General features: G+C 45.4%; 1 protein-coding gene across 4 annotated transcripts in view; it reads right to left on the bottom strand.

Moving 5' to 3' along the window:
* Positions 1–1,481: 1,481 nt before the first annotated feature.
* Positions 1,482–25,543, bottom strand: part of ldlrap1b (low density lipoprotein receptor adaptor protein 1b) — a 42,580-nt gene continuing 18,518 nt past the window's right edge. Inside the window, exons 2-10 of one of the 4 annotated variants that reach the window (XM_030719415.1) lie at positions 21,183–21,325; positions 20,388–20,500; positions 17,203–17,317; positions 16,159–16,231; positions 10,296–10,391; positions 6,819–6,913; positions 6,439–6,473; positions 4,335–4,366; positions 1,482–2,573 (exon numbers count right to left, since the gene is read on the bottom strand). In XM_030719415.1, coding sequence (XP_030575275.1) covers positions 2,527–2,573; positions 4,335–4,366; positions 6,439–6,473; positions 6,819–6,913; positions 10,296–10,391; positions 16,159–16,231; positions 17,203–17,317; positions 20,388–20,500; positions 21,183–21,325 — 749 coding nt within the window. In that variant the 3' untranslated portion in view covers positions 1,482–2,526. Of the gene's footprint in view, positions 2,574–4,334; positions 4,367–6,438; positions 6,474–6,779; positions 6,914–10,295; positions 10,392–16,158; positions 16,232–17,202; positions 17,318–20,387; positions 20,501–21,182; positions 21,326–25,543 lie in introns of all 4 variants that reach the window. The other 3 variants (XM_030719413.1, XM_030719412.1, XM_030719411.1) reach the window with 3 other exon arrangements.

A 25,543-nucleotide genomic window follows, 5' to 3' on the forward strand; every position in this document is an offset into this window, starting at 1 on the left:
ATCATGCTTCAGGTTGACCTTTGTGGCACATTTACTTTAACAGGGAAGATGTGTGTGTGTGTGTGTGTGTGTGTGTGTGTGTGTGTGTGTGTGTGTGTGTGTGTGTAAGCTGGTGAATTGTCATAATTACTTCTGCTTCTCCCAGCAAGTCAAACATGGAGGTAATAGAAGCTATGGCTCTGGGTAATGCTGTTGTTGAGGCCTATAGTGATCACCACTAGTTTTGAATTTTTAATCAGGTCTACAGCATGTTTTCCCTGAGCCCACAGTGTGTTAGGGACTTCCTGTAGGGTTGGAATAGTTACTGCTGCTCTGCAGACAGAAATAAGTTTGATATTGTAGAGAGTGCTACCACCAAGCAGTGCAGGTTAAGGGCTGAGAAGATCCTAAAACAGCCCTGCCACCCTGGACACTCTTTCTCCCTGCTCCCATCAGGCCGGCGTTCCTGCTGGCTGAGGACAGGGGTTCAAGAAGAGTTTTTATCCACAAGCCATCTGGCATCTGTGCAACTTTGAGCCCTAAACTGCTATTAGTATCGGTAATACTTCTGCAGTGCTGACATCTCTGCTTTTTGTGGATGATGCAGGTCTGTTGGCTTCATCAGGTGGTGACCTCCACCTCCACTTAACACCTCTAAATCTGAGGTCATGGTCCTGCTGCTCTCCTTCTGTCACTAATCACCCCGACACTCATCTCCATCTCCGCTGATTTTACGTCATATCCAAAGAAGTCCAGAGCCAGGCTGCATGTTCATGTAATACCGATTTTTACCACGAGATGGCACAGTAAGACAGTGTTTATATTTACCCAGGTGAGTCATTAAGAGCACATCCTCATTATAACCTCCACAGAATCAGTGACCGTGAGAATACGTTTAGTGTGATTTTATTCGTGCAGCGCTTCCTCAAAGTAAACACGCGGTGTGTGGACTGCTCACCTCCTGCTGGGACAGCTGCGGGGGGGGGGGGGGGGTAAGGTCCTCGATCACAGAGGCAGAGGTGGAGGGCTGACGGCTGGAGCTCCTTGATAAACGCACCCACATGAAAAAAATAAAAACCGTGAATATTTGTGTAAATAATTCATATTTGATCTTTGCCACGCGGCTGCGCTGAAACAGCAGAGAGTAACCTGTGGTTTGTGGATCCTTTGCGCATGCGTGTTTCCAAATGATGACGGCGATTTGGCGACACCTTCTGTACGACTCCGAAAGAAAATCTGCTGTTTTATTTTTTTTTTAATTAAATACATATTAATAAAAAAAAACTAATTTTACCCGACAATCATTAGTAATATATTTGTTTTTGTTTTTGACCGTGGCAGTTTCACAGTTAAACAGGAATACTTTTGAATTACTCATTTTATTAGTAATAGTCATAATCTTTGTATTAAAGACAAGTTAAATAGGAAAGCAGCAAATCCTCACAGTGGGGCAAAACAATAATATTCCGCATTTTAATCTAAGAATAAACGTGATACTTACAGATAGTTGGATTTTTTATTGAAATTTATGAAAACAGCTTAATTAAATTATAAGTATATATTAACAAATGCCAAAAATAACACTGGGATCGATCCCTGGGAACTTCTCTAACAGGTGGTGGCAGACTGCCGTGTAACGCCTCCACCCTCCCGGATGCTCGTGTTGTCCTCGGAGCTGATTGGTGAGGCTGCAGGTTTGATGAAGCTGATGAAGTTTCATCATGAATCAAACAGTCCGAGCGGGGCGGTGAACAGAGGCACTGCGTAACATCCGAAACAAAGAGTGACACTTTTGGACATGAATTCCCTCACGTGAAATGTGCTTTTGAACGCGGATGAATGCTGAGTGCAAAAATAGATTTTGCAATACAAAAAAAATAAGATTGTCACTTTGTTCTCATCCATTTTTCCACACAAACACTCTTTAACGACACAAACGCACATTTTTTTAAAGCTTTTGCTGCCAACAACAGGCTGAAGCACACAGGTAATAACATGACTGCACCTCAGTGAGTTCCCCTCCATCTTTAACACTCACTGCTGACCTTTAACTCGCACTCAAGTACAAACTGCACTCGCATCAGTACTCAGCTCGCTTTGCAGGCTTATATACCGCAGATCCACACAAACACGCAACATACACAAGCACATAACACAACAGTAAACAGACACAGGAGTAACACACTGTAACAAACACGAACTGACTTAAAAAAAAAAAAATTAAAGGATAAACGGTTCGTATTGCTTTGGCCTGTTCTGTGAGCAGCCTGCTCGGGTCACCGTCCTCCGGTCACATGACCGCAGAGGCGTCAGAGAGAAGACGACCGCAGGGAGGTGGTGGGAAACGTGACTGACGTCACAGTGTCCGTTTTGCCACTTCAGTTTTCGTCCATGTTTACCACCGTTCCCCTCATTTCCCTGGTTTTCCCTTCTTGGCAGCGGCTTCGCGTTAGAACCCCCACGCGTCTTTCTGTGCGGTGAAGTCTGGTTCCTCTTGGTCCCATTTGCCCGGGGACAGGCACTCTTCAGTGCTGAGGTCCTGAGGGTTCACCCCAATGTCCAGGACCTGGGGGTTAGTGCGAGACTCAGCGAGTCTGCAGCAACAAGGGGAGGAAAAAAAAAAAAAGACATTTTATTAGTAACTGCTTTGATAAAACCATAGACTGTACATCAAAGATGGACATGGCTTCTGTTTTAATGGTGACACCTCTGGATGCAAAATGAAGTCTAGTTACATAAAAGGGCTTTGGCTGATGGGTTCATGCTCTCAATCACTGAAGGTAATTTAATAATGGTCCTCATTAGCGGCCAGATGGAAGCTAAAGCTCAGTAAGCTGCCTTATACAATCCTGCAAGTGTGCAGCTAAAATCTTCTGCTCAAGGCTTCAGAAACAGGACTGACGGTGTGATGTCAGCAGTACCGAGGGTGCTGGACTGTCATGATGGAGCTGAGCGAGAAGGCGACCAGCCGAGCCAACGTTCCACCTCTCACCTACGGAAAGAATGAAGTCGCAGCTGAAAGTTTCCTTCATGGAAAACCTGCACCGGATGTATTCACTCATCTGCCTTCATACACACATGAACCTGAGTAACATCCATCCTTAATTCAGAGGGTTTAATATGATGTGGGCCCACCCTTTGCAGCTATAACAGCTTCAGCTCCTCTGGGAAGGCTTTCCACAGGTTTAGGAGTGTTTATGGGAATTTCTGTCCATTCTTCCAGAAGCACATCTGTGAGGTCAGACACTGATGTTGGAGAGAAGGCCTGGCTCACAGTCTCCGCTCTAATCCATCCCAAAGGTGTTCTATCAGGCTGAGGTCAGGACTCTGTGCAGGCCAGTCAAGTTCTTCCACACCAAACTGGCTCATCCATGTCTTTATGGAGCTGCTTTGTGCACTGGTGTGCAGTCATGTTGGAACAGGAAGGGGCCATCCCCAAACTGTTCCCACAGAGTTGGGAGCATCAAACTGTCCCAAATGTCTCGGTATGCTGAAGCATTAAGAGTTCATATTACAGTATCACACTGAGCTCTGAACTGAGATCGACCCAGAGATATAACATCTCATCTGTTCTGAGAATGGGTTGAGATCCCCCAGAAGAAACTGGGAACCACTGCTGGAAACAGGACATCTGGAATACTCGCTCAGTGTACTCCACCATGACCCGACTTCAGGTGATCAGAAGATAATGGATGGCTGGATGGACGATGCAAACCAGTGGGTGATGTGGCCGTGTCCATCTTTTATATACAGTCTATGGATAAAATCCGAGTTACTATTAACGACACGTTGCAACATTTAGAAATCTTTGACTGACGGTCGGTACAACGTGCACAAACACAGACATAAAAATGGACATACTTGTGATGACAATGATTAAAAACAATGCAGCCGGAAGTGGAAATAAAATAACTGTCTTGGTGAACCAGTCACGACAATCCAGCACGAGCCCTTCTGACCGTACATACACAGTGCTTATTTTAGGCTGTAAATATGTTGGACTTCATGGAAACATGCCACCCTCAGTCTCGGGGACAAAGCTCATGGATGTGAGGCAAACATCTGTGCTGAGGACGTGGACAGAGTGCAGGATCTGTGGCAGAGACGTCCTTATAGGTATTAAACAGTGAGATGTGAAGGCGGGGAGGGTTCCTCCTTACTGTGCACTAATGTTAGTCGAACTACAGTTCTGTGCTATGTTAATGGGAAATGTCATGAAACATGATGTGAAGATACACGTGTCTTAGACGACCTGGTTGATCACTGCTATCCACACAGACGAGCAGGCTTGAATAGTGAGGTTTACTACAGGATGATGAGGTGGAAGTCACAACATCCAGTGATGATACTGTTACCTGAGTAGGATTCAAAGCTATCCAGACTGCGGCTGAGGATGCAAAGGAAACATCACAAATCAGGCAACAAAGTCCAAAGTCTCCTGAAAGGCCTCAGTATAAAGAAACAGACGTTTATCTGAGTTAATGTTTAAATGTTCATGTTTAAACATGACCTGCAGAAGACCGCAGCACAGGAAACCTGACATGATGCCCCTACACAGCTGAGCATCATGGACACAGCCAGCAGGGGGCAGCGCAGACCCAAATCACAACAAGAAGTCACTGGCGACAAACCAAAGGAAAACCCTGAGTGCTTGGCTCCTACACTGTGGTGGCTCTGTCGCTCTGTGCGTGGGCATTTTGGATCCACTGAGGGGGAAGGTCGCACCGAGCTCACCTTTAACCTAACAGGAAACACCTGATGCGAGGGAGTTCGCCCAGGTTGACAGCGCATGTGTTATGGCATTGATCGGTGTTACACATGCACTGCCATCACCATCATCAAAACACACAGCGTTCATACTGACATCCTCCACTACAGTAAGCTAGAGATGAACCGTTAAATAAGAGGGAAGTTCCTGTTCTTTTTTCCTTCTGAAACCCAAAGAGTCGAGCGGATTGGTTTTTATTTATATTTTATTTATTTATTTAAACTGGCGTATCGTTAGAAGAGCGCTCAGGGATTAAACGTGTAGTTAAACTGATTTATAATGAAAGAAGGGGAAACTAGGAAATCCTGAACCCTAATGAAACTTTTCAAATGTCCTGAAATAAAAAGTAGCTCCATGTGGTGTGTGTGATTCTCAGGCCTGATATTAATGAGTTCCTCAGACCCTCTGAGCACGACTCTCTGCTGCTGCTTTTATTTTTAATCTGGAATAATATTGAGCTGTTTCCTAATCAGACAGAACAGTGATTAAAAAGTCACATTTACTCTGCTGTAAACAATCCATTAATCTGCAGCTTATTTCACTCATGCTAAACTGTAAATAACATCATTACTCAGTGACATCCTCATTCACACACTCGTGAATTCGTTCTTTTGCTCTGACCCCCCCCCCCCCCCCACATCACGCAGCACAATCAGCTCCTCCTGACAAAGACATCGAACTTTCCCTCGGGGACCCTGAACCCCCCCCCATTAGCGGATGCATCTCCGCTTATGCCGGGAGCATCCTCGTTAATCACAGAGAGCAACTAATGGCGTTAGGGTGTAATTACAGCGTGTGCAGACAAATAATCATCTGATAACGGGGCTAAAATGGCCTCTTAGTGCTTGATTACAGAGACTGTGGAGCCCATCCGCCTGCCACTAAATGAAAAGTGAGAGAATGTGAGGCTCGCTGTGGAATTAGAGGGAATAAAAAGCAGAGCCAAAGGAAATAAAAGCAGTCATAAAAGGCTGAACGAGTCTTTATGGCAGTAAAATGAGAAGCTGTAAACATTTGCAGCGTGCAGCCCTGACAGCAGACCACCGCAGCTTATCAGAGCGGGCCGCCGACACGCTGAGCTGAAGCATTAATCAGAGCGGACGCCGTCCTGATCAGCGCGCAGACACAATTTAAAGGGTTTTAATCAGCAGAGAATGAACAATCAACCCTGACCCTGAAGACCTCACGTTTCCTAAAGACTTCTGCTTTTATTGTTATTCACACGTTCTCTTCTTTCAGAAGGTCTTTTTTTTATTAACTTTTACTGCAGTGAACCAGGTTTTTAGTTCAGTACGCACTCAGACTTCTGCCCTGATCCAGGGTCCGACCCTGCTGTCGAACTTCATCAGATTAACAGCTGTGAGGATGCACTGTACTCTAAGTATATCTTCTTTTGGCGTGCGATATAAATACAGAGCAATCTGCCCATCAGCTGCAGCCATTTGTAACCGCAGGCTCCCCCCCCCTCATGAAATCACTGTGTGGCAATCAGAGCCTACACAGCAGCGTGACTCAGGGAGGGTGTCGGCCAAGTCAGGGCCTGCAAACTGAGCCGGGCTGAGCCGAGCGGAGGGAGAGGCAGTGTTTACTGCAAGTGCAGCTCAAACTACAGCCTCCTGATCCCAGAACAGCAGCCTGTGAGGCTCATTAGATTTTGGACTTGAGGGAAAACCCAAATTCGCCCTGCTCACCTTGAGAAAGCCTCGTCCAAACCGTCCTCCAACTCCTGCCAGGCAGAAAAAACACACATACCAGTCAGATATAAAGTTTTGGCCTTGTGAGGTGATTAACAGTGCTTATTTATGATATATAAAGTCTGCTCTATGCTCTGAGTAGGTTGAGCTAAGCTATTCGCAGCCCAAACCCTCTCCAGCTATTTGATAAGGCCAGTTCTGTTCAATAGGCTATTGTCTACTTCAGCAGCTGTTTGAATCCAGCAGGTACGGCACATTAATCAGTAATTCATTCACAGCATTCTTATCATCAAGCTTGAACAGCTGAACCTTACTGACCAGCCCCTCTCTCGTCTTACCCATACAGTATTGTTGTTCTCTGTTGCGTGATTATGCACCGTAAAGGGATCCAACGCGCTCTGCTTTGTTCCTGAGTGGGTCAGCGCTGCGTTCGCTCCCTCTGCCAAATCCAGAAGCTTCCCTGTGGCGACCTCTGAAAAACACAAAGTTCATAAAATAAATTTACTTCCAAAATCCATACGAGCGCTGCCGACTCGAACAGACAGAAGCGAGCGTGTGCAGAAGATGGAGGAAGAGGGAAAGCCTTAATCGACTCAGGGAAGCCTCCTGGTGAAGCGCCACCCATCCTGTTTATGAGGGGCAACCAATCAGAAGGAAGCTGGTCTGAAAGGGAGGCCATAACAGCTCAGTATAAGATAAAGATCATTTTAAAATCTTGATCATGCGAAGTTGCTCCAAGAATAAAAGCATGGAGCTGGAGACGAGCAGAGCAGAGCACCCCCCCCCTTAAGGTCCACTTTTCATCATCAAGCTTCTAATGGATCTCATCTATCCAGCCGTATGCAGCACGTCACTTAGTGATGAGCGAGCACGGAGCGACCCCGCCCCTAATTACGATGACACCGCTGATCTGTAATGGGATCGGCTCGTAATGGCCCGGCCTGATGATTAATGCATGTCAATAATGTGTGTCAACACCAATTTGAGGCGAGTCTTTAGACTAATGTCGTCCCCTGAAAACAGTAAAACCCGGGCGACTCTCCTAATGTGGGATATAAAACTCTTCGATCCTCGCCGACCTTCTTACTGGATTTTATGTTCCTTAAGGGAAAAAACGCTCCCGAACAACCGGGTCAGCGGGCAATAAGATTTCCATTCAATCCCTGCTGTGTGTCAACAAACGGCATTCAGACTTTCTGCTGTTATAAAAGAGGTAATATTGTGACAGGGGCCTTTATGGAGGGGGTGGGGGCTCATCCGATGATTAATGCCCTTCAGTTAAAAGCTTATTTATTACCTTTAGGGGAAGATGGGTCTACGAGCAAACACATTTCTCACTAGAGCTGCAAATAATCAATCACCTGATAGAAAATTAACAAGCGGGTAGAATCTTTGAGACACCCCCCCCCCCCAAAAAAAAAAGTTATCTCGATTTTAAACTGCTGGTCATACAAAATTAGCCAAATCCACCACATTATCTCTGCGCTGAGGAAAAATGAAGTACGGCCCCCTTCAGTCCTGAGGTTTTATGCATCAGGATATTTAAAAAAAAAAAAATCTGGTCCTGAGCAGGTTGTGATTTAAATACAGCCTCAGCTGAACAACAGAACATGTTACACACGACATTTAACAGAAACTAAAGTGCAGAAGCAGGAAGTAAAAAAACTGATTACACCCCAGGATTCAGATTGTAGCAATAATAACTTCAAGTAACTGTTTCCTGTATGACTTCATCAGCCTCTCACATTGTTGTGGAGGAATTTTGGGCCGCTCGTTACAATGTTGCTTCAGGTCACTGAGGTTTGCGGTCACTGAATGGTGAAATACTAAATGCCCTGGTTCTTATTTAGTGCTTTTCTCTGCATGCCTCATTCACACACACATTCACACTCATTGCATCAGGCACGGCTCAGTCTTTTTCAGCCCGTGTGCAGCTTTGCTGCAGAGCTGGGGTCGCCGTCCTGCTGCATGGCACAGTCTGGGCCAAGCTTTGACTCTAGAATACTTTGGAGGTCGTGAGAAAGAAGCAGCTTTCTTCTGCAACCCTTCCAAACAAGTGTTCAGTTTTTTTCTAATTCTACTATGATGAACTTTAACCTTTAACACACTAACTGAGGCCTGTGGGTTTTTTGCAGTTCCTCTGAGCGCTGCACGGTGTGACGCTGGGGTGAATTTGCTGGGACATCGACTCCTGGGAAGGCTGCCAGCTGAATAGTTTCTATTTGTGAATAATCCTTCTCACTGCAGGAGGATGGACTTCAAATGCTCAGTGTAAAGACACACCTGAATGCTTCGGCCTTTACAGGTGCACTCACACTCGCTGAGCAATTAATCAGGTGCATGTAATTAGCAGCACCTGGCTGTGTATGTGGTTTTTCACACACTGCGTCTTCACTTTGTTTCTGTTAAATAAAATAATGACGGTGTAATATCTCATGTTTTATTGGCCGTCTTACCAAACAGATTCTTAATCACAGCAGTTTCACTTCCTGTTTGAATAAAGGTTAAAATAATATTTCATTTGTTGTATAATAACATGACAGAGAACTATGCAAAAACACTGTAATACCAAGAAAACACTCATCAGATTAAATTATGGGGAAAATGAGCTCCACTGTTAACCTTGTGGAGAGACAGAGAGGATGATTCATCTCCAGCAGGCAAAATCTCCCAGCAATCGGGTTCCAGCAGGACGTGGCATTCACAGGCCTGACGCCAGGAGAAAGTCGAGGGTATCGTGTGTCACGGATAACGCTGACTCACCTCCGACAGCGCCACTGATCCCGAGAGTCTCTCTGACATGCTGCCACTCTGGTCGATCAGCCACAAAGTGAAGGGTAGATAAATGTAAGAGCGCCGAGGCTCTGCTATCTCCTATCACGGCTTCAGCGCTGGCAGTAAAAACTCTGTGAAATTATGCTAATTTGCCTCACAGAAAGAAGGTCCACTGGCAGCTAAATGACCCACTAGAGGGTCAGCAGGATAATGTTAGTCCAAAAAAAGCCTCTCTGTTTGCAAAATCTCTGCTTTGTTGAGTCTTCTCACAGAGGATCATCTTTAAAGCTCATGTTGATCATGAAGTGCTGCACGTGCAGGGCTGCAGATCCAAATAAAGCATCAGAGCAGATTTAGGGAGATACGCTCCTCTGGTGGGAGGCCTGCTGGCTGATGGGTTTGTTTTTTTTGTTTGTTTGTTTTTTTAAGACTTTCCGGGGAAAACCAGACCAGAAAGGATCAGGTCGGGACAGGAAAAAGGCATGCACAAATACAACAGGCACAGAAAGAAAGCATTATGAGTATAAGAAACAACAGGATGCTCTTTGTGAACATATGTGGGACTAATAACGCCTTCAGGTCCTCTGGCTCTGCGGATGTCAACATGTTTAGAAGGCAATCTGCGATCTGATCGAACAATGGGGGGGGGGGTTCCTTCATGCTCTCTAAACAAACAGGGCTGCGATTGTGCTTCCAGAGTCGGGCGGGATAACAGCATGATAACGGCCCTTTGTTTGGATTAAAATGTCAGGGGAATTGCTGAACCAAGATTTGGTTTAATGCATCCACAATGACTGCAGTGTGGCTTTTATGCGCTCGAATTAAACAGATCATCATCGCCGCCATTATCACCACACATAATCACCTCAAAATGTCACCTCCTGTTAACTGTAGCGATGTGAGCGAGAAACAAACACCCAGAGAAAAGCAGACTGTCAGCTGACCCACAGCCTCGCTGTAGGCCAGCCTTTGACAAGTGGCTGAACACTCTTCCTTCCCCAGAGGCTGCGATCGCTGCCACACAGAGAGACAGAAAGAGGAAGAGAGAAGAAGATGTGATGATGGCTGACACGACTCACCTCCTCCCTTCAGGCTGCCCTGGCTGGCCGAGCTGTCCGACTGGGAGCTGCCGGCTCCTTCCCCATCTGAACCCGACTTCACTCGTTTCTCTTTCTCTGAACACAAACACGAGGTGGAGGAAAAAAAACAGTGTCAGTGAGTCTGATTCAGGAAGCTCTCACCGCAGGGCGAGTGTGGCTGTGCTGCTTAAAGAGCAGTTTGTCTTCCAGGAGCTGAGACGTGGTTGTTGAACGTTTCACCCACTGAATAGAATAGAATAGAATGACAATAAAGGCATTCTATTCAATTCCAAACAGACTTTTATGGTTAAAAAATAAACTTAATATTTTTGATATTCATCATGTGTAAAGTGAAATATCTCGAGTCTTTCTGGGGTTTAAATTTGATGATCACTGACATGCTCTACAAAGAAGATCTGTGCTGAGATCTGTTCACAGAGAGCTGTATCAGAGCATGTTAATGGAAAGTTGGCTGGAAGGGAAACGCGTGGTGGGAAAAGGTGCAGCCGCAGCCTTCGGTAGGCTGTCGGGAGAGCTTCACCGGAGCGGACCGAGGCTGGTGTTAGAGCATCAAGAGCCCCCACGCAGGCATCTTCAGGATTCCTAATATCACCTGAACCGGACATCATCAGAAGCGCCTCACCTTAAATGAAAGATGCAATTTGGAAACCAGAGCCTGGAGGACGAGCGGAGAGGCTCAGAACCCAGGAGGGTCTGTGATGATCTGAGCTGCCACGTCATCTGCTGGTGCTGGTCGGTCCACCATTATTTTATCAAGTCCGCAAAGTCAACAACATCTGTCAGGAGATTTTAGAGCACTAAAATTTGGCCCACGGTGCCAAAACTACGACCGAATGCGAGTGACCCACCAACTCGTCAGCCCCGACGCCCACAGAGGATCCGTGAGGAGCTCGAGGATGAACAGCCGAGGCTGTAAATGAACACGTTTGAACATTTCATTGTAGATCCCTGGAAATATTCTAATAATCAGAGAAACTGGATTTCTGATTTTCATGAGCTATAAACCATAATCATCAAAATGAAACTCAAAAGGCTTGAAATATTTTACTTAATTAATGAGCCGTTTCAGTAATCCAACCGGTCTGCTGTACTATAGTCCCACATTCAGAGGGTCCATTTTTCTTTTAATATCAAATAAAGACAAAAAAATCCAAAAAGCTGCTGCCAGCCCCAGCAGGGTTTGCAACTGTAGCATTTAAACAGAGTATCTGGGCCGGGTGGATAAGACACCCCGACTGAGAAGGTTCTCCATGCAGAGCAGAGCTTCCTGAGACTCGTGCTAATCTCAGTCCAGCAGAGCCGTTTCAGGGCCTGCTCGATTCACATGTTTCAGAACCACAACTTCAAACTGCACTCGAAGTTAACCAAGGACAGAAAACACTTTTCCTTTGGACTAACCCCGGGAACAGCCGGGACATCGAGTCTCAGACACATCTTTGGCCCGTCCTTTGTGCGGATTCAAATCACACCAGAGGGTTTATTCTGCACAGCGGCTTTTACGGTGTCTAATTTCCTGCCCTCCTCATATGCTCTGCACAGCCTGAAGCAGCTTCTGTAAAAATAATAATAAACCCGGCGCTATTTTAAGCAACACAGAGCAGAGAACAACTTCTGAGGCGCTTTTGGGCATCGACCTGAGTGGGTACCATCGGCTCCAGCAGCCACGAGCCCGAACACGATGCAGGACCTAAACTAGACCAAGACATAAACTGAATGAAACAGAGCTCTACTGAGGACAGAGTTTAACCAGAAACATTAAACAGGAAGGTGCTGCTGTACACTCAGCAGAGTTTTAGCTTTCTAACAGCTGGTCAACATCAATAAAACCTAAACTGGAAACAAGAACATGCAGGTTGTGGTTTAACAGCACTCAACTGTGGTTTTATACAAAAAAACATGACAAAATTCATAGAAACGTTTACAAACACAGCAGACTGTAAGTAATCTAATCTCACTCAGCTGTGACACATCAGCCACATATTTCACCATTTCTGAGGGCACTGCTGCAGCTTGCACAAGCACATGTTGCAATTCCTCTGTGGCATGACTCGTAATGAGCAACATGAAACCTGCCTCTTCCACCGATAGGCCTTTGTTCACTTATGTGCTCTATATGTGAGGAACAGGTTCTGTAGAGAACACACACACACACACACACACACACACACACACACAGGGGTACAGCCCAACATCACAATTACAGAACAGTACCTGCAGCTAAAGGTCAGCTCATGCTTTTAAGCTGATCTCAGTCCGCCCTCTTTAAGGCCTCCCGCTGCGTGCCCTACGAGTCTCACAGGTGTGTTCAAACTGTGTTACATGTTTTTAAAATTACTGCGTCAGAATGAATCATCACTACTGCACAACTACATGTGCAACACTGCAGAGCTTCTGCAGAGAGCACATGCACACACACACACACACACACGTACGTGTGTGCGGTTTGACAAACCCTTCAGTGAGCTCAGTGTCATCACACCAGCGCTCACCTGGCTCCTCCTGATTTACGCACATCGATTCACCGAAGTTCAGAGCGCTAACAGTCTTCACTCGAGACTTTCTGAAAACTTCAAACCAAAACTTGCCTCCATCGATAGAACGAGGTCGTATCAGTCTCAATTCGTGAGGCTGTTAAAAACAGCTGTAAAACAGCTTATGTAGGGTTTTAGTGCATTTTACTGAGACTAAAAATTATTACTACTACTTTTGAGTCCTTTACTGAGCTACAACCAGCTTGATATACAGAATTTTTAGATGTTTATATAACGAACTCCTTTATTTTATTTTAATTTTCCTCATTTTTAAGTTATTGAACTTATTTATTGAGCTTTTCTACTACATGTTGTTTTCAGTGTTTCGGCTTTTATAAATAAAGTGCTGTATGTTATCTTAGAAACACATAAAGCTTTAAACCAGAGCCGGCCTCTCTGTTTGAGATGCGTCTTTTCTGACCAAAACCTTCGTACAGCAAGGAGACATTTTTGATTTCTCCACCATCCTTGGTGTAATGAAAACAACATTTCCCACGAGCAGGTCGCTTAGTAATGGCGGCGTTACAAAAACGTCCCCGGGCGCCCGTGTTCTCCCCCACAGATCTGCACGTGTGCGGCGCTCCTGCTGAACATGGACCCAGCCCACAGACAGCGGGTGGTGTAGTGTTTGCAGTGAATCCGCTGTGACTGCAGACTTATGAGCAGAGATGGCATCTGTAATATCCAGAGGAATGTGGGTCAGGAATGTGCAGAACTGCTGTGGGTGGTGTTGGTGAAGAGCTTATAAGCAAAGCATGCAGACACAGTGGATATCTCCCTCCCTGCCCTCATCCCCGGGGTCCTGAAACTTTAATGAAACCGACTCCAAAAGATTTTCTCCCTCTCCCCGTCTCCCTTTCTTCTTCCCTGTCACAAGAGAGCACCACGACTTCTTCATAAAAATATTTCCCGTCCATAACCCCGCAGACCAGATAACAACTTGTTAAATTAAACGTCTTCGCCCACATTAAAAATTCGAGGTGAAAAGTGTAGCGAGAGGGAGAAAGAGAAAGAAGGGGCGAGTGTGGCTGTCTGCACTAAATTACACTTTTTAATATTCGAGTCAGAAACACAAAAAAAAGACAAATGAAGAGGCGTGAGGCGACGAGTCCGTGGCCTTGATTTTGATGGGGAAAAAAAAGAAAGAAAAAAAAAATTCCTCCTCAAAATGGAAATGTGGCCACATGAAAATGTTCCCAATCACCACAGTGAGAAGAGGAAGGGCTGGAAATGCTGCGGGAAAGAAAGAGGCGGCTGGATTTTCACACAGAGCGAGCGAGCATCTCTAAAGGACTGAATAAATAAGCACGTCGTCGCTTGAGACGGGATCAATGACACTGGATCTGTCAGAGGCTGAGCTCAAACACACACACACACACACACACACACACACACCATCCAAACACCCCTCCCTGCCCTGCCTTTCATGCTTTCTTGCCCCTCTCTTCTCCTCATCCCCAGCCCCCCCCCCCCCCCCCCCCGTCACTCTCCTCCTCTCCCCTCCTGAAAAAAATTGAGGAAGCTGAGGATGAGGATGAAGAGGGAATAGAAAACAACTAACCGGTGCGTGCATGGGGAGGCAGGTGTAAGACAAGACAACAAAGGATAATCATAAAATTCAAAGAGCACTTACGGGGCGATACAAACGTACAGAATAGAGGAAACGGTTGAAGGGGCGCTGATGCAGAAACTAATATTATGTGGCAAGAATTGCTCATTTACTTTGGAGTCATACATGCAGAAAATGACATGCGTGTTTCTGCTGAGCTGCAGAAACGCCGTTCCTCACACAGCTCTCTGATTGGCTGCTGCGTCCACGGTTCACTAAGCACTCACACCTACAGTTAAAATGGATTTTAAAGAGGTTCAACACTGACCTAAAAATTTGACATGAAAGAAAAATATAAACAGTTTTTAAAAAAAGAAGGAAAAGGAACATTTTTCCAAGTCATAGATGGATTTTATTCCATCCATCCTTCTTCCACTTCCAGCGCGATATATTTGCATTTGCTTCTGTACACCACCACAGTGGATTTTCAATCTGCAACCAAGATTAAATATAAGAACTGGGTGAAGATCCTTTGACGTCACCAAATGTTTCCTCCTCCGTTTTCAGAGAGCAGCAGACTGATGATTTTGCCACTCCTGAAGTTTTTGCTCTCTGACGGGTTTGTTTCGGTTTTTCAGAATAATGATGGCCTCCCTCACCTCCATCTCCACCTCTCTGTACCTCCAGGGAGCAGCTAACACACACAAGTTCAACACTTCGAATCACCTTCAGGTCTTTTATCGACTTAATTTGTCACGAAGGAGAGAACAGGCCTCACCTGGCCGTGAAACTGCTTGTCAGTCTGTATATAATTATGTCCATGATTTTTCATTTTTATATTACATGTCCGGCTGCATGCTCCCGTGCAGTCCTGCAAACTCCCGACTGCACGTCACTGCACGAGGATGACGAACGCGTCGGTTGAATGATAATCAGAAAAGGGAAGAGAGCGGCAGCGGAGCTCCCGGGAAAGGGAGAAGCACAAACAAATATTATCAGTTTAAAAAGGACAGCAGGAGAGACAGAGGCTGAACACGGGTCCTCTTCAGCTCTTTGCATGTTAAAACTTCGCTCTTCAGGCTGACGGACCAACAACAGACTGACCCACAGACCGGCTGTACCACCGACCCTACTGACAAACACGTGACCCACTGATGACCCCATTTGCATATTATTGCATGGAGAAGTAAATGCAATAAAAAGTGCATTTACACAGTAAATTAACAAATAAATGGAAAATTAACTCTAAAAGGATAAATGTAATCCAAAGCACAAAAATATTTTGGTGCATTTAATGACTTATTTGCGTCATTGCCATTCCTTTATTTTTGGCACTTTCGTTCCTCCATACAGCACAACTAAAATACACGAAGAGAGAAATCCCACTTCCCACACACACACACACACACGAGTCTTTAGACCAGCGTAAAGGGAAGAGAGACGATCTATTCTAGTCCCCCCACCTCTGCCCCAGGCTAATCTTTGTTCCTGTCCACTCCTCCTCACATCGATACCTTTAACCGTGAGAGTCTTTAACTGTGACTGAGTCGCCTTTAATAAACTAAACTCACACAGGTCTCATTGGTGATGATTTAACCGCCGTGCAGGGAATCGGGGAGGACGTTACTCTACGTGGGTGTGGGTGAGAAAACAGTGTAAACAGATCTCCAGTATTTCACATGACCTCTCTGGAGGGTGTCGAGGCCAAGAGCTGGAAGACACGGGGAAATTTTCCCTGGTGATGAGAGGCGACCGTGCGTACCTTCTTTGGCAGCCTGCCAGAATTCAAACGCCACTTTGAACGCCTGAGCCACCGTCAGAGTTACCGCCTGGGCCTGTTGGGAGGGAGGAAGAGAGACAGACAGGAGTGAGGGATGAATAATACACATGATATGCATCTCATGGATTACAGGAAAGAAGTGAAGGTATGGCTGTGACACAAACAGGAAACGACCGCCGGCATGAGTGACTTTCTTCACAGATACAGAGACGGCAGAGAAACCCGTGGACATCATAAAGAGCTGTTTATGCAACTGGGAGGAAACGTGGCCTTTTGACCACAGCGAAATTAGTGAGGGGAAGGAAGAGGAGGGAGTGGCTCGCTCTCTCTGCTAACCTCCAGGGATGGTGAGAAAGCCGAGGGATGACAGCCTGCTCGCCTTTCATGCTCCCACTCCTTTTCTTTTCCTGACTTAATATTTAGGCATTTGCATAAATACAAGTGAAGTGGCAGCGCAGTTATTCTGCAGTCTCTGAATAAACTGTTCCTCACATACAGCCAGGAGCAGAAGCTGCATGAATGCAAACTTCACACTGCATTTATTCAGATAAAACCTATTGCAATAGATATGATGAGAAATATGGGGCCAGTTCCTGCTCTGTTTACATTTACAAGCCTTTTCATGTCATTTCCTGCTTTAGTAAGATTGTATCCATTTAAAAACAGGCTTGATACTAAACAAGGTCGAGCTAACAAACATTGCATTGGACGAGGGTTCAGCCTCTTTAATGTGTTGCAGCACTTTGTGTATATTACCCCAATCACAGCTGGTATTTTCCATCTTTGTTTACATGCTGTTCACTGCCAACTTTTTACCTCTGACGCCTTCATGTTAAACTTCATTGAAATACCTGGAAGAACGGCCACACTGATCATTTTATTGCAGCCGAAAGGATCTGGACCATTTTTTACTATGTTTTTTTGACTGGGACTCCGATATCAGCCGACGGCAGTCAACAAGCTCGACATCAGCTGATGCATCGGCTGCGCACGCAGCAGGAGGCGTTTCAGAAATATTAAACTCACCATTTTCCTCTTAGAGCAGAGGAAGGCGTGACACTCGAGGGTCTCGTTGTGCTGGCTCTGCACGATGTAGGCAAACACTTTGTCGTGCATCTTGTCCGCAGTGCAATATGATATTCTGAAACAAACACAAACATTTGCACAGGATTTAATTTAAAAAACAAACAAACCTGATACTTTGCAGACTCATCTCGGATTAAGTGAAAATTTATCTGCGCTAAGCCCTTAAGCTATTCCAGAAATCTGACTTAAAACTGCCCAATCCAGCATTTCTCCAAAAACTAATATAGAAAACTAAAATCCGTGGTATTCCTAAAGCCGGCTGCACGTGTGCTCAAACGCACACCCCAGCTGTGTGCAGGTGCACAGCTGGACAAAGTCATAAATCTGAATGTGTGCAGTTTGGTTTCTGTTACTACAACACACCCATCGCTCCACGCGTTCTCAATCAGAGCAGGGTCGCTCCGTATGAAGCCGGTCAAATCCCAGAAACAATCAGCTGATTTACGGCTTAATAACTCCGACATGTTTAATGAAGCCGTGCAGCGTTACACGCCCTCAGCATTTTTAAGCCCTCACAGCTTAATAAATACAGAAGATCTCTATGTGATTTTTTTTTTTTTTTTGGGCCAAATCAGATCAATACCAAAACATTGTTATTGTTTAAACAGCAATCATTTAACCCCAGTGGCACCCTGATGCTCCAGCTCCATCTCAGCCTGTGGGATAAATGGTTCTTTGCTCAGGGCGCTCTTGGAGCCGTGAATCCTCCTGTGTGCAAATAATTTTCTAATTTTCTAGTCATATTTCACCACCTGTGAACGAGCTCATGGCAGGAAAATGAACAAATAGCACCGGTATTAGAATTTTCTCTCATTTTGAGCTACAACTCAAAATCCCAAAAAGCTGAGCTCAGGGATGGGCCTCGGTCACACGGACACCGCGGACAGATGTTCCTCTCTAAAGCTCAGTAACGTGAGATGAAATCTTAGACACAAGAAGTTCTGAGGTCTCAGAAATGCTGGAAAAATTAATGAAGATTAAGAAGCCCAACCTGATGAAACTGGAAGACCTGAAGCTCATAAAATATTCACAGTCTGCTGGTAAGAGTTTGCATGGCTTCATTAAATAAACTGAACCAAAGGAGAAGGATGGGATGTGGCGTGCCGTCTGAAGATCACGGGAAAAACCTGCACGCACAGAAGCAGCTGTTCCTATTTTTTCGGCGCAGAAGGTCGTCTTAATGTGAGTCTCTGCTGTCGTCTGTGTGAGAGGCATCGGTCCTGCTCACCGGCCTCAGGTGCAGAGTGTGCGTTTAAATTAAGCCGTAATAGCTTTTCTCCACTATTCGATCATGACGCCGTTGCTCTAATGCCACGAGCACGGCGGCCGTTCAGGGAGGGGATTCCCAAAATGATGGAAGAAGGCTATAATGAATTTCTGCCACCTGTCCTTCTTTTCTCCTTCGCCCATCATCTTCACTGTGGGATCGTCGCACAGCCTGCTAACGAATGGCTGAGGTATAAAAGTTTGGAGGGGAGAAGAATCACAGCTGTGGTCTGAGGAACAGATTTACGGGCTCGTGTTTGGGCGGCAGGGCGTTGGGGGAAATTGGGCGTCTATGTAAATCCGTTTTTTTATTGGCTGTTCAGCTTCTTAGCAGACGTCTGGGGAGCAGATACAACCAGCTGCTTCATGTCTCCACCCCATGCTGAGGTCACAGCTGGACTCGCCCAGCGCTTTTTAATTACTATAAACTATTAATTCCTTCAAATCGGTGACTTTATAATTATCGCAGCATTTTCCTGGAGATCCACAGCAAAAATACGGGGTTAGAGCTGAACAATGAAGCTAACATGAAGTCCCACGGTTCCTCTAACATCCACTGAACATCTTAGATGCCCGAACCACCTCAGCTGGCTCCTTTCAATATGAAAGCAGTTCCAGGATCCTCGCCCAGACCAGGGCTGGTGGAGCCCCACCTCGGTGGCCGGGCTCAGCAAAAACCAGTCCAGTTCATGGGCCCGCCATCTGTGGGAGGAGCCATAGATGTGCAGTGTTTTGTGGTTTTAATGAAATTATGTGAGAAATTGAAGCTCCGTTTCATTTGGAGTTTATGGGTGTATGGTCCTTCTGTATCCAGTTAATCCGGTGATAACAGGACGTGCCGTCAGCTCTTCCTGCATCGCTTTAATATAAATATGGACCTCAGGGCCGCTGCATCATTTTCTCAAACATGCTACCTGCTCACTTCCTTCAAAACCTCCTTCGTTAAAAGGAAGCGCTGCCAAGAAAGAAAAAAAGATGCAAATTAAAGAAATGCTCATGGAAACAGTAAATGAAGAATTGATCTTAATGTGTTTGGATGCACTTCCAGCTTCCAGCAACACATTTCAATCAGTTCAGTTTTATCTCCACTCAAGCCTGTGACATCTGTCATTCTGCCTCTCCCTCCCTTTGTTAGCCAAGTTAGTCCAAAAAAAAGAACAGCCTGGAGATGGAGAGACTAGATTTTTAATATAGATAAATGGTGCACGCCGGAGAAATTAGCTCCATCTTGCACAGCGGGGAGACAGTTGTTCAGTGATAAGCAATGCAAAATTGAACAGGTGGGGAGACTTTCCTCTGAAATAAAAGCACAAGCGCGACTCGTCAATCAGACGGCTCGCTGATACCTTGAACTGTCAATAATTTAAATGTTGTCCTCAATCTGCCAGCTCTGAAAAGAAATTAGTCAACATAACCTCCAATCATGCTCGGAAAAGTGGTGGAAAGTCCCGTCTCTCCTTGATTTGTCGACTCATAAAAGTGGAATTTGAGAAAAGTGATTCCAGCTCGGGGCCAGCGGAGGTTAGGCAGCTTTTAACGGGCTCAGGCAGGCAAGTGAGATCTTAAAGACAAGTGTGAGAGACGTCTGAGGTAAAAGCTCAGACACACAGCTCCCCAGAGAGTCGAGATTGATGAGACATAGTGCTGATAGACCGACTCCCCTCCCTGTCTCTCCCATTGCCTTGGGACCGCCACACCTCCGAACACTCAGCCATCCAGCGATAAATGAGAGCAAGAGGAGGATAACTTTGCTGTATTGTGGATGATAAAGAGAAGCTCAGGGTAGAAGTATTTCACAAACCCAGACTGAGTCAGGAGCACGACGTGTTTGCCTGAGGAGCTGAAAGAGGCAGACTGACCTGTAGATGGAGATGTTTTCTATCAGCTGGTTTGAGGCACTGTCGTACAGGATGATTCCACGAGGGGAGACCGTTAACGAGACTTTCTGGAGCTTTTTTCCGCTGGCTTTGGCCTGGAGAGGGGAAAGGGTGGAGAAACAAAAGGGTGGAGGCCACGGAGACAAAAAGAGGGAGAGTGAGTGAGCTAACAGAAGTGGGAAAACATAACAGTCTGAAACTTGGGCTGCTAATCTCGATTCAGTGTGGGCTAAAAAAAAAAAAAAAAAAAAAAAAAAAGTGACTCTTACTTTATCAAGTCTGTTACTTAAAGATCACATCCCATTCAGGAGGAAACATCCTCTGCAGGGGGACACTGAGGGCAGCCAGCAGATTAAGCCCAATCAGAGCCTCTGACTTCATTCACCGTGTCCTGCTATTCTGCTGCCGCTAACTTCATTATCCACTGAGCTGCCAGATCCAATAACATTAAGCCTTCTCCACCACGATAAAGCTGACTGAGCCACAGTGTCCACACACTAATTGCATCTTCCTCTAAATGTCAACCTGGGCCTTAGGGAGGCAGCCAACCAGTCACTTTTCACCGAGGTGTCGGTGAGGTCATAACGGAGGAAACTTCTGAGTAACTAAAATATTTAAGTAGCAAAGGTGATGATTTGGGGACAATGTCACACATGCTCGAGAGAAACTCATTTTCTAGGAACGGTTTTCTGAACTGAGATGCGTTAAAAACAGGTTTTAGATGCCCTGTGTTTAGGCTGCAGTGTGTGTGTGTGTGTGTGTGTGTGTGTGTCTCACCGTAGCCACTATCCTCTTGACAGCTGCTGCAGAGAGCTCCTCTCCTTTGGGCTGCTCAACCATCGTCACCCCCAGGTACTTGAGCTGGAACGTCATGCCCTCCAGCAGGGTCTCTCTCGTGTCCGTCCAGTTCTCTGGGAGCTCTGCAAGATGAGAAGCACACCAGTGACCCTTCTGCTCGCCACCATCCAGCTGTTTGCAGCGAGAGGCAGCCTGAAAATCCCCCGTCAGACATGTCAGCACAGATCGTGGGCTGCAGCAGATGTGACAGCAGCCAGAACGTGTCCTCATCGTGGGTTTCTATGACCTCCTTTCACAACAGTAAGTATGTTGTTCTACACTTGCTAAAATAATCTCTGGCCTCCTGACTGCTGCAGCTTCAACTAGAGCTGCGTGTGGCTCAGACACCTTCAAAATCAGCTGATTTTATTTGGAAAATAACTTTAGTTTATTTAATAAAGGCATGCAACACTTAACTGTAATACTAAGAACACTTTGAGTTTCAGGCCCTCGGGATACGTATCCACTGGTGTCCTGGATGTTTGATCTGATCTGTTTTCTGATCATTTGCTGGAGAAAACTTCAAAAATACATTTTGTGTAAACTTTCTGTGGTCTTATCACCGTGTGGCATCGGTGGCCTCTTTTTAAACCACCACTCAGATACCGGCTCATCGTCCAGCAGACTTCTGTTTCCTGATGCAGTCGTATTTTAACACACACACACACACACACACACACACACACACACACACACACACACACACACACACACACACAGGCGTTCAGGTTTTTGGCATAATCACGTTGATGACAGCACAGTGACTCAATTTCATCATCACTTGTTTCATTAATTTTTTTATGAAACTATTGAAAAAATTAAGAAAAACCTTTTTTTTGCAGTGCAGCAGAGATCTGGCATTTCTCTCTAAAATTGTTACTCCAACAGGAAACAAAAGTTTATCCTCCAATTTCTTCTTAATCATGAGGTCAACAAATAAGATTTCATCGGTTTGCACACGTACGCACAAACTCGTCTGAACGCTGCCCGTGAGTCCGAATCAGTTCGATCAGACATTAAACGGACTTTAACCTGCAGCGTTATCACAGCTTTGTTTGGTTTTTATTCAAATCCAGTTTATCTCTGAGATGTTTGCTCTTTTCACTTCAGCTTTTTTTGTTTTTTCGTTCACACGTGTTCAGTTTTGGTTTCATTTATGCCAGTTTCAGTGTTTATTTTAGCTTTATCTGATTCAGTGTGTGTCAGGAGCACAAAGCTCACATTAGATGCGACAGCAGCCGACTCAGAGTCACGCCAACGTCCCCGAGCCTCAGGAAACACGTGCACCCACGCCTCCCGTAAAGCTGGTTGTGACCACAAATTTAACCGACTGCGTCCAGCTAAAGTAAACGGAGCATTTTCAGCAGTAAGTACACGCCTGGCAGCAAAGTGCTGCTGTTTGGTACATGTGAGAAAATGGAAACTTCAGACAATGAAACAATAGTGATGAAGCACCTTTTCAAAAGGAAGCGAGCGTCATCGTGAAGCTGGAATTGTTGAGGAAATGTGGAGCTGCAGTTACAATAAGAGGGTTTGTTTGTGTTTCATTTGCATGAGTCACACATTCACACAGCATAACATCAGCTTTTTTAATTACTCCTGAGTGCATCTGCTCGGTTTTTGCTCTGATGTTGGTAAATCTTATACACACAATTAAGCAGAGTCTCAGCTCCACATTAACCCTTTTTTCCCCCCTCGCCACCCTTTATTCTGTTAAAAACATTTATTAAAATTAATTCCACACTTTAAGTGGGAGAAACAGCACCGGCAGTGCTCCTGAGGATCTACATCTTTTGCAGGTTCAAGAGAAAAACTGGTCACTCTCGCCTGTTTGCCACATTTCATTTATAATCCTGCCAACTACTGCCGGCGAAGCCGTTCACAAAAGCTGGCTCAAGGTGAATTTGTTCCCGTCTTATTGTGCCGGGATGAAGAAAGCCTCGGCGTCTGGTCGAGTAACGCCAAATCCCCGACACCCGTGTTCAATTCACGCCAGCAGATCACATCAGATATCCAACAAAGCAGAGCAAAACTGAGTGAATTAGAAACCAGCTGCATGTGGAAGTTCACACGAGTATACAACGGCTGTCACTGCTCAGCCATTCGCTCCAACAATAAACAAGCCGAGCTCTCCTTGAAGCTCATAAAAGGTTTATGGACTCGCCTCTGTGTGGTGTGACTGAGAGAAGGGCAGAGGGAATCCATTTGTCCCCTCAAAAGATCCATTAGAAAGCATTAACAGCCACAACACCAACCCAGCATCTTCAAGGAGATCCTGCTGCCAGTGCACAGTGTTTCTGCCCAACCTCTGCAGGCAGGTGCAAGAGGGACGAGGTTTGGGCCTCTGCCAGGCTTTCAAATGTACTGTTTGTTAAACCGGCACCCCACCAAAGAGCGCTGGTCTTCACTAAAGGACTACAATACAATTTATCCATTTTTAAAGTTGTGTTTATTCACTGAAGTTCAAATAAAACAGCCAAAAATGGCAGAAAATGCATAAGTAGCATTAAATAAGGAAACACAGACTCTTTGTCTACATGCAGGCCGATCGTTAAGTGCACGGTCACGCTCGAAGGTCCCAAACGAGCAGCAAACATCTTATTAGACATGCAGCATTTACAAACTTCTGGGCCCCCCCCCCGAGGCTGAAAATACCAACACAGCCCATCACAATGATTTTGGTCAGTGCTGTAATTTCAGTCATTTAACATATTTATTCATTCACATTAAACATCATGCAGTTATTCGATTTAAAAATGAGGTATTTCCTTGAACCCACTGATCATACAAACCACACCGTCCCATTACCACTGATGTTTAAGGCGCGCTGGACTCGCTGCAGTCTAACAGCAGGTTATGCAACAAAAAGCTCTGCATCAGGAACTGAAGTAACCAAAACAGGAACCAAAGCAATTGCAAAGGTTTACTCAAGTTTTCGACACAAGGTCTCATTAGTTCCAAATTTCCCTCCGAGCTCCTGCAGTGATTTATCATTGCCGGTAAGACCCACCCACCCACACAACTGTGCCAACAGAACACCAATGATCTGGCATGCACCTCCCTTTGTAGGGGTGAGCATAAACTGCCAGTTAGGCCGCGACCCATTTCACAAGGGCATCCGCCAGTCCCTGCATGCCTGAGCCTCCACCACAGGCTGTGGGTGGTGCAGATGGTGGCTGCAGCCCCAGCGAGTGACCGAGAGCTGAAGCAACCGTGGACGGGTGAGAGCATCAGTTACAAAAACCACGCCAGTTTTTCTCTCGCTGACCAGAGGCTCACCGCTGAGGCTCACGCTGAACTAAACCGAGTAAGTTTGTGCTTTTAGGGATGAGGCCAAAACGTGCTGCTGCAAAGGAAAGGGGTGCGCTTGATTTATACCAACAAGAAAGAAATGCAACTTTTGGAGTGTGAATAAATACAAAGTCCTAATTATTTTGTTTTATAATAGCATGTGGAAAAACTGTAACGGATAGAAAAATGTGGTTACAGATGCAGAACTGATCAGTTTACACTAAACTGGTAACAACGGGTGAGAGAAAACTTTAACTAGCGCCTATTTTGGAAAAGTAAATAAGTACTTAATTAAAAAGAAAAAAAAATGCTGGGACTACTAATTTCCCAAAAAAAGCATTTCATTTTTCCAAAGCTTTATGAACACAGTTACTGTAAACAACGACTTAAGACACCATATAATTTAGGGAACATAAACCATTTGGAAAGAGATGCTAGCCTGTAATATTCCTCTGTTCTCCAGCCAAACCAGCCCGCTGTGGGTGGTTATGGAGAATGGTTTTTAATGGTCTAAATGCAGCTCCAACCAAACCCGTACTTAAGTAATGGGCGAGTCTGACGGTGAACACCCACTCCAAGGTCGAGCTCTTTAAGCTCCTGAGGGCGGGGAGCACATGAAGCGCCCCTCCTGTGCTGATCCTGCAGCTACATTAGACACTCACTGTAACAGAATCTGTGGTGGAGAATCACCAGCTGCTATTCATCACTGAAACCGAGTTACGAGCAGACTGAGGAGACCATAAATGTCCATTAGGAGGGGCGGGCGCTCGAGATGTTTGCACACAGAAACAGCATCATGTTCATTCAGTTCATCTCACTAATCTGAGCCACAGTCAAACCATCTACATACAGTAAGCTGTTTTATTGCTCTGCATTATTTCACTGTATTAAGCTACTTTATTGTGTTATATTCAGCTTTTATGAGTAACATGAATTAACATTTAATTTAAATGTGAATTAATTTTATTCAGCTCCATACTGTTTTATATTCTTTATTCCTCTTTCCTTAC

This window comes from Archocentrus centrarchus, chromosome 22 (assembly GCF_007364275.1).
Source record: "Archocentrus centrarchus isolate MPI-CPG fArcCen1 chromosome 22, fArcCen1, whole genome shotgun sequence".
NCBI lineage: Eukaryota > Metazoa > Chordata > Actinopteri > Cichliformes > Cichlidae > Archocentrus > Archocentrus centrarchus.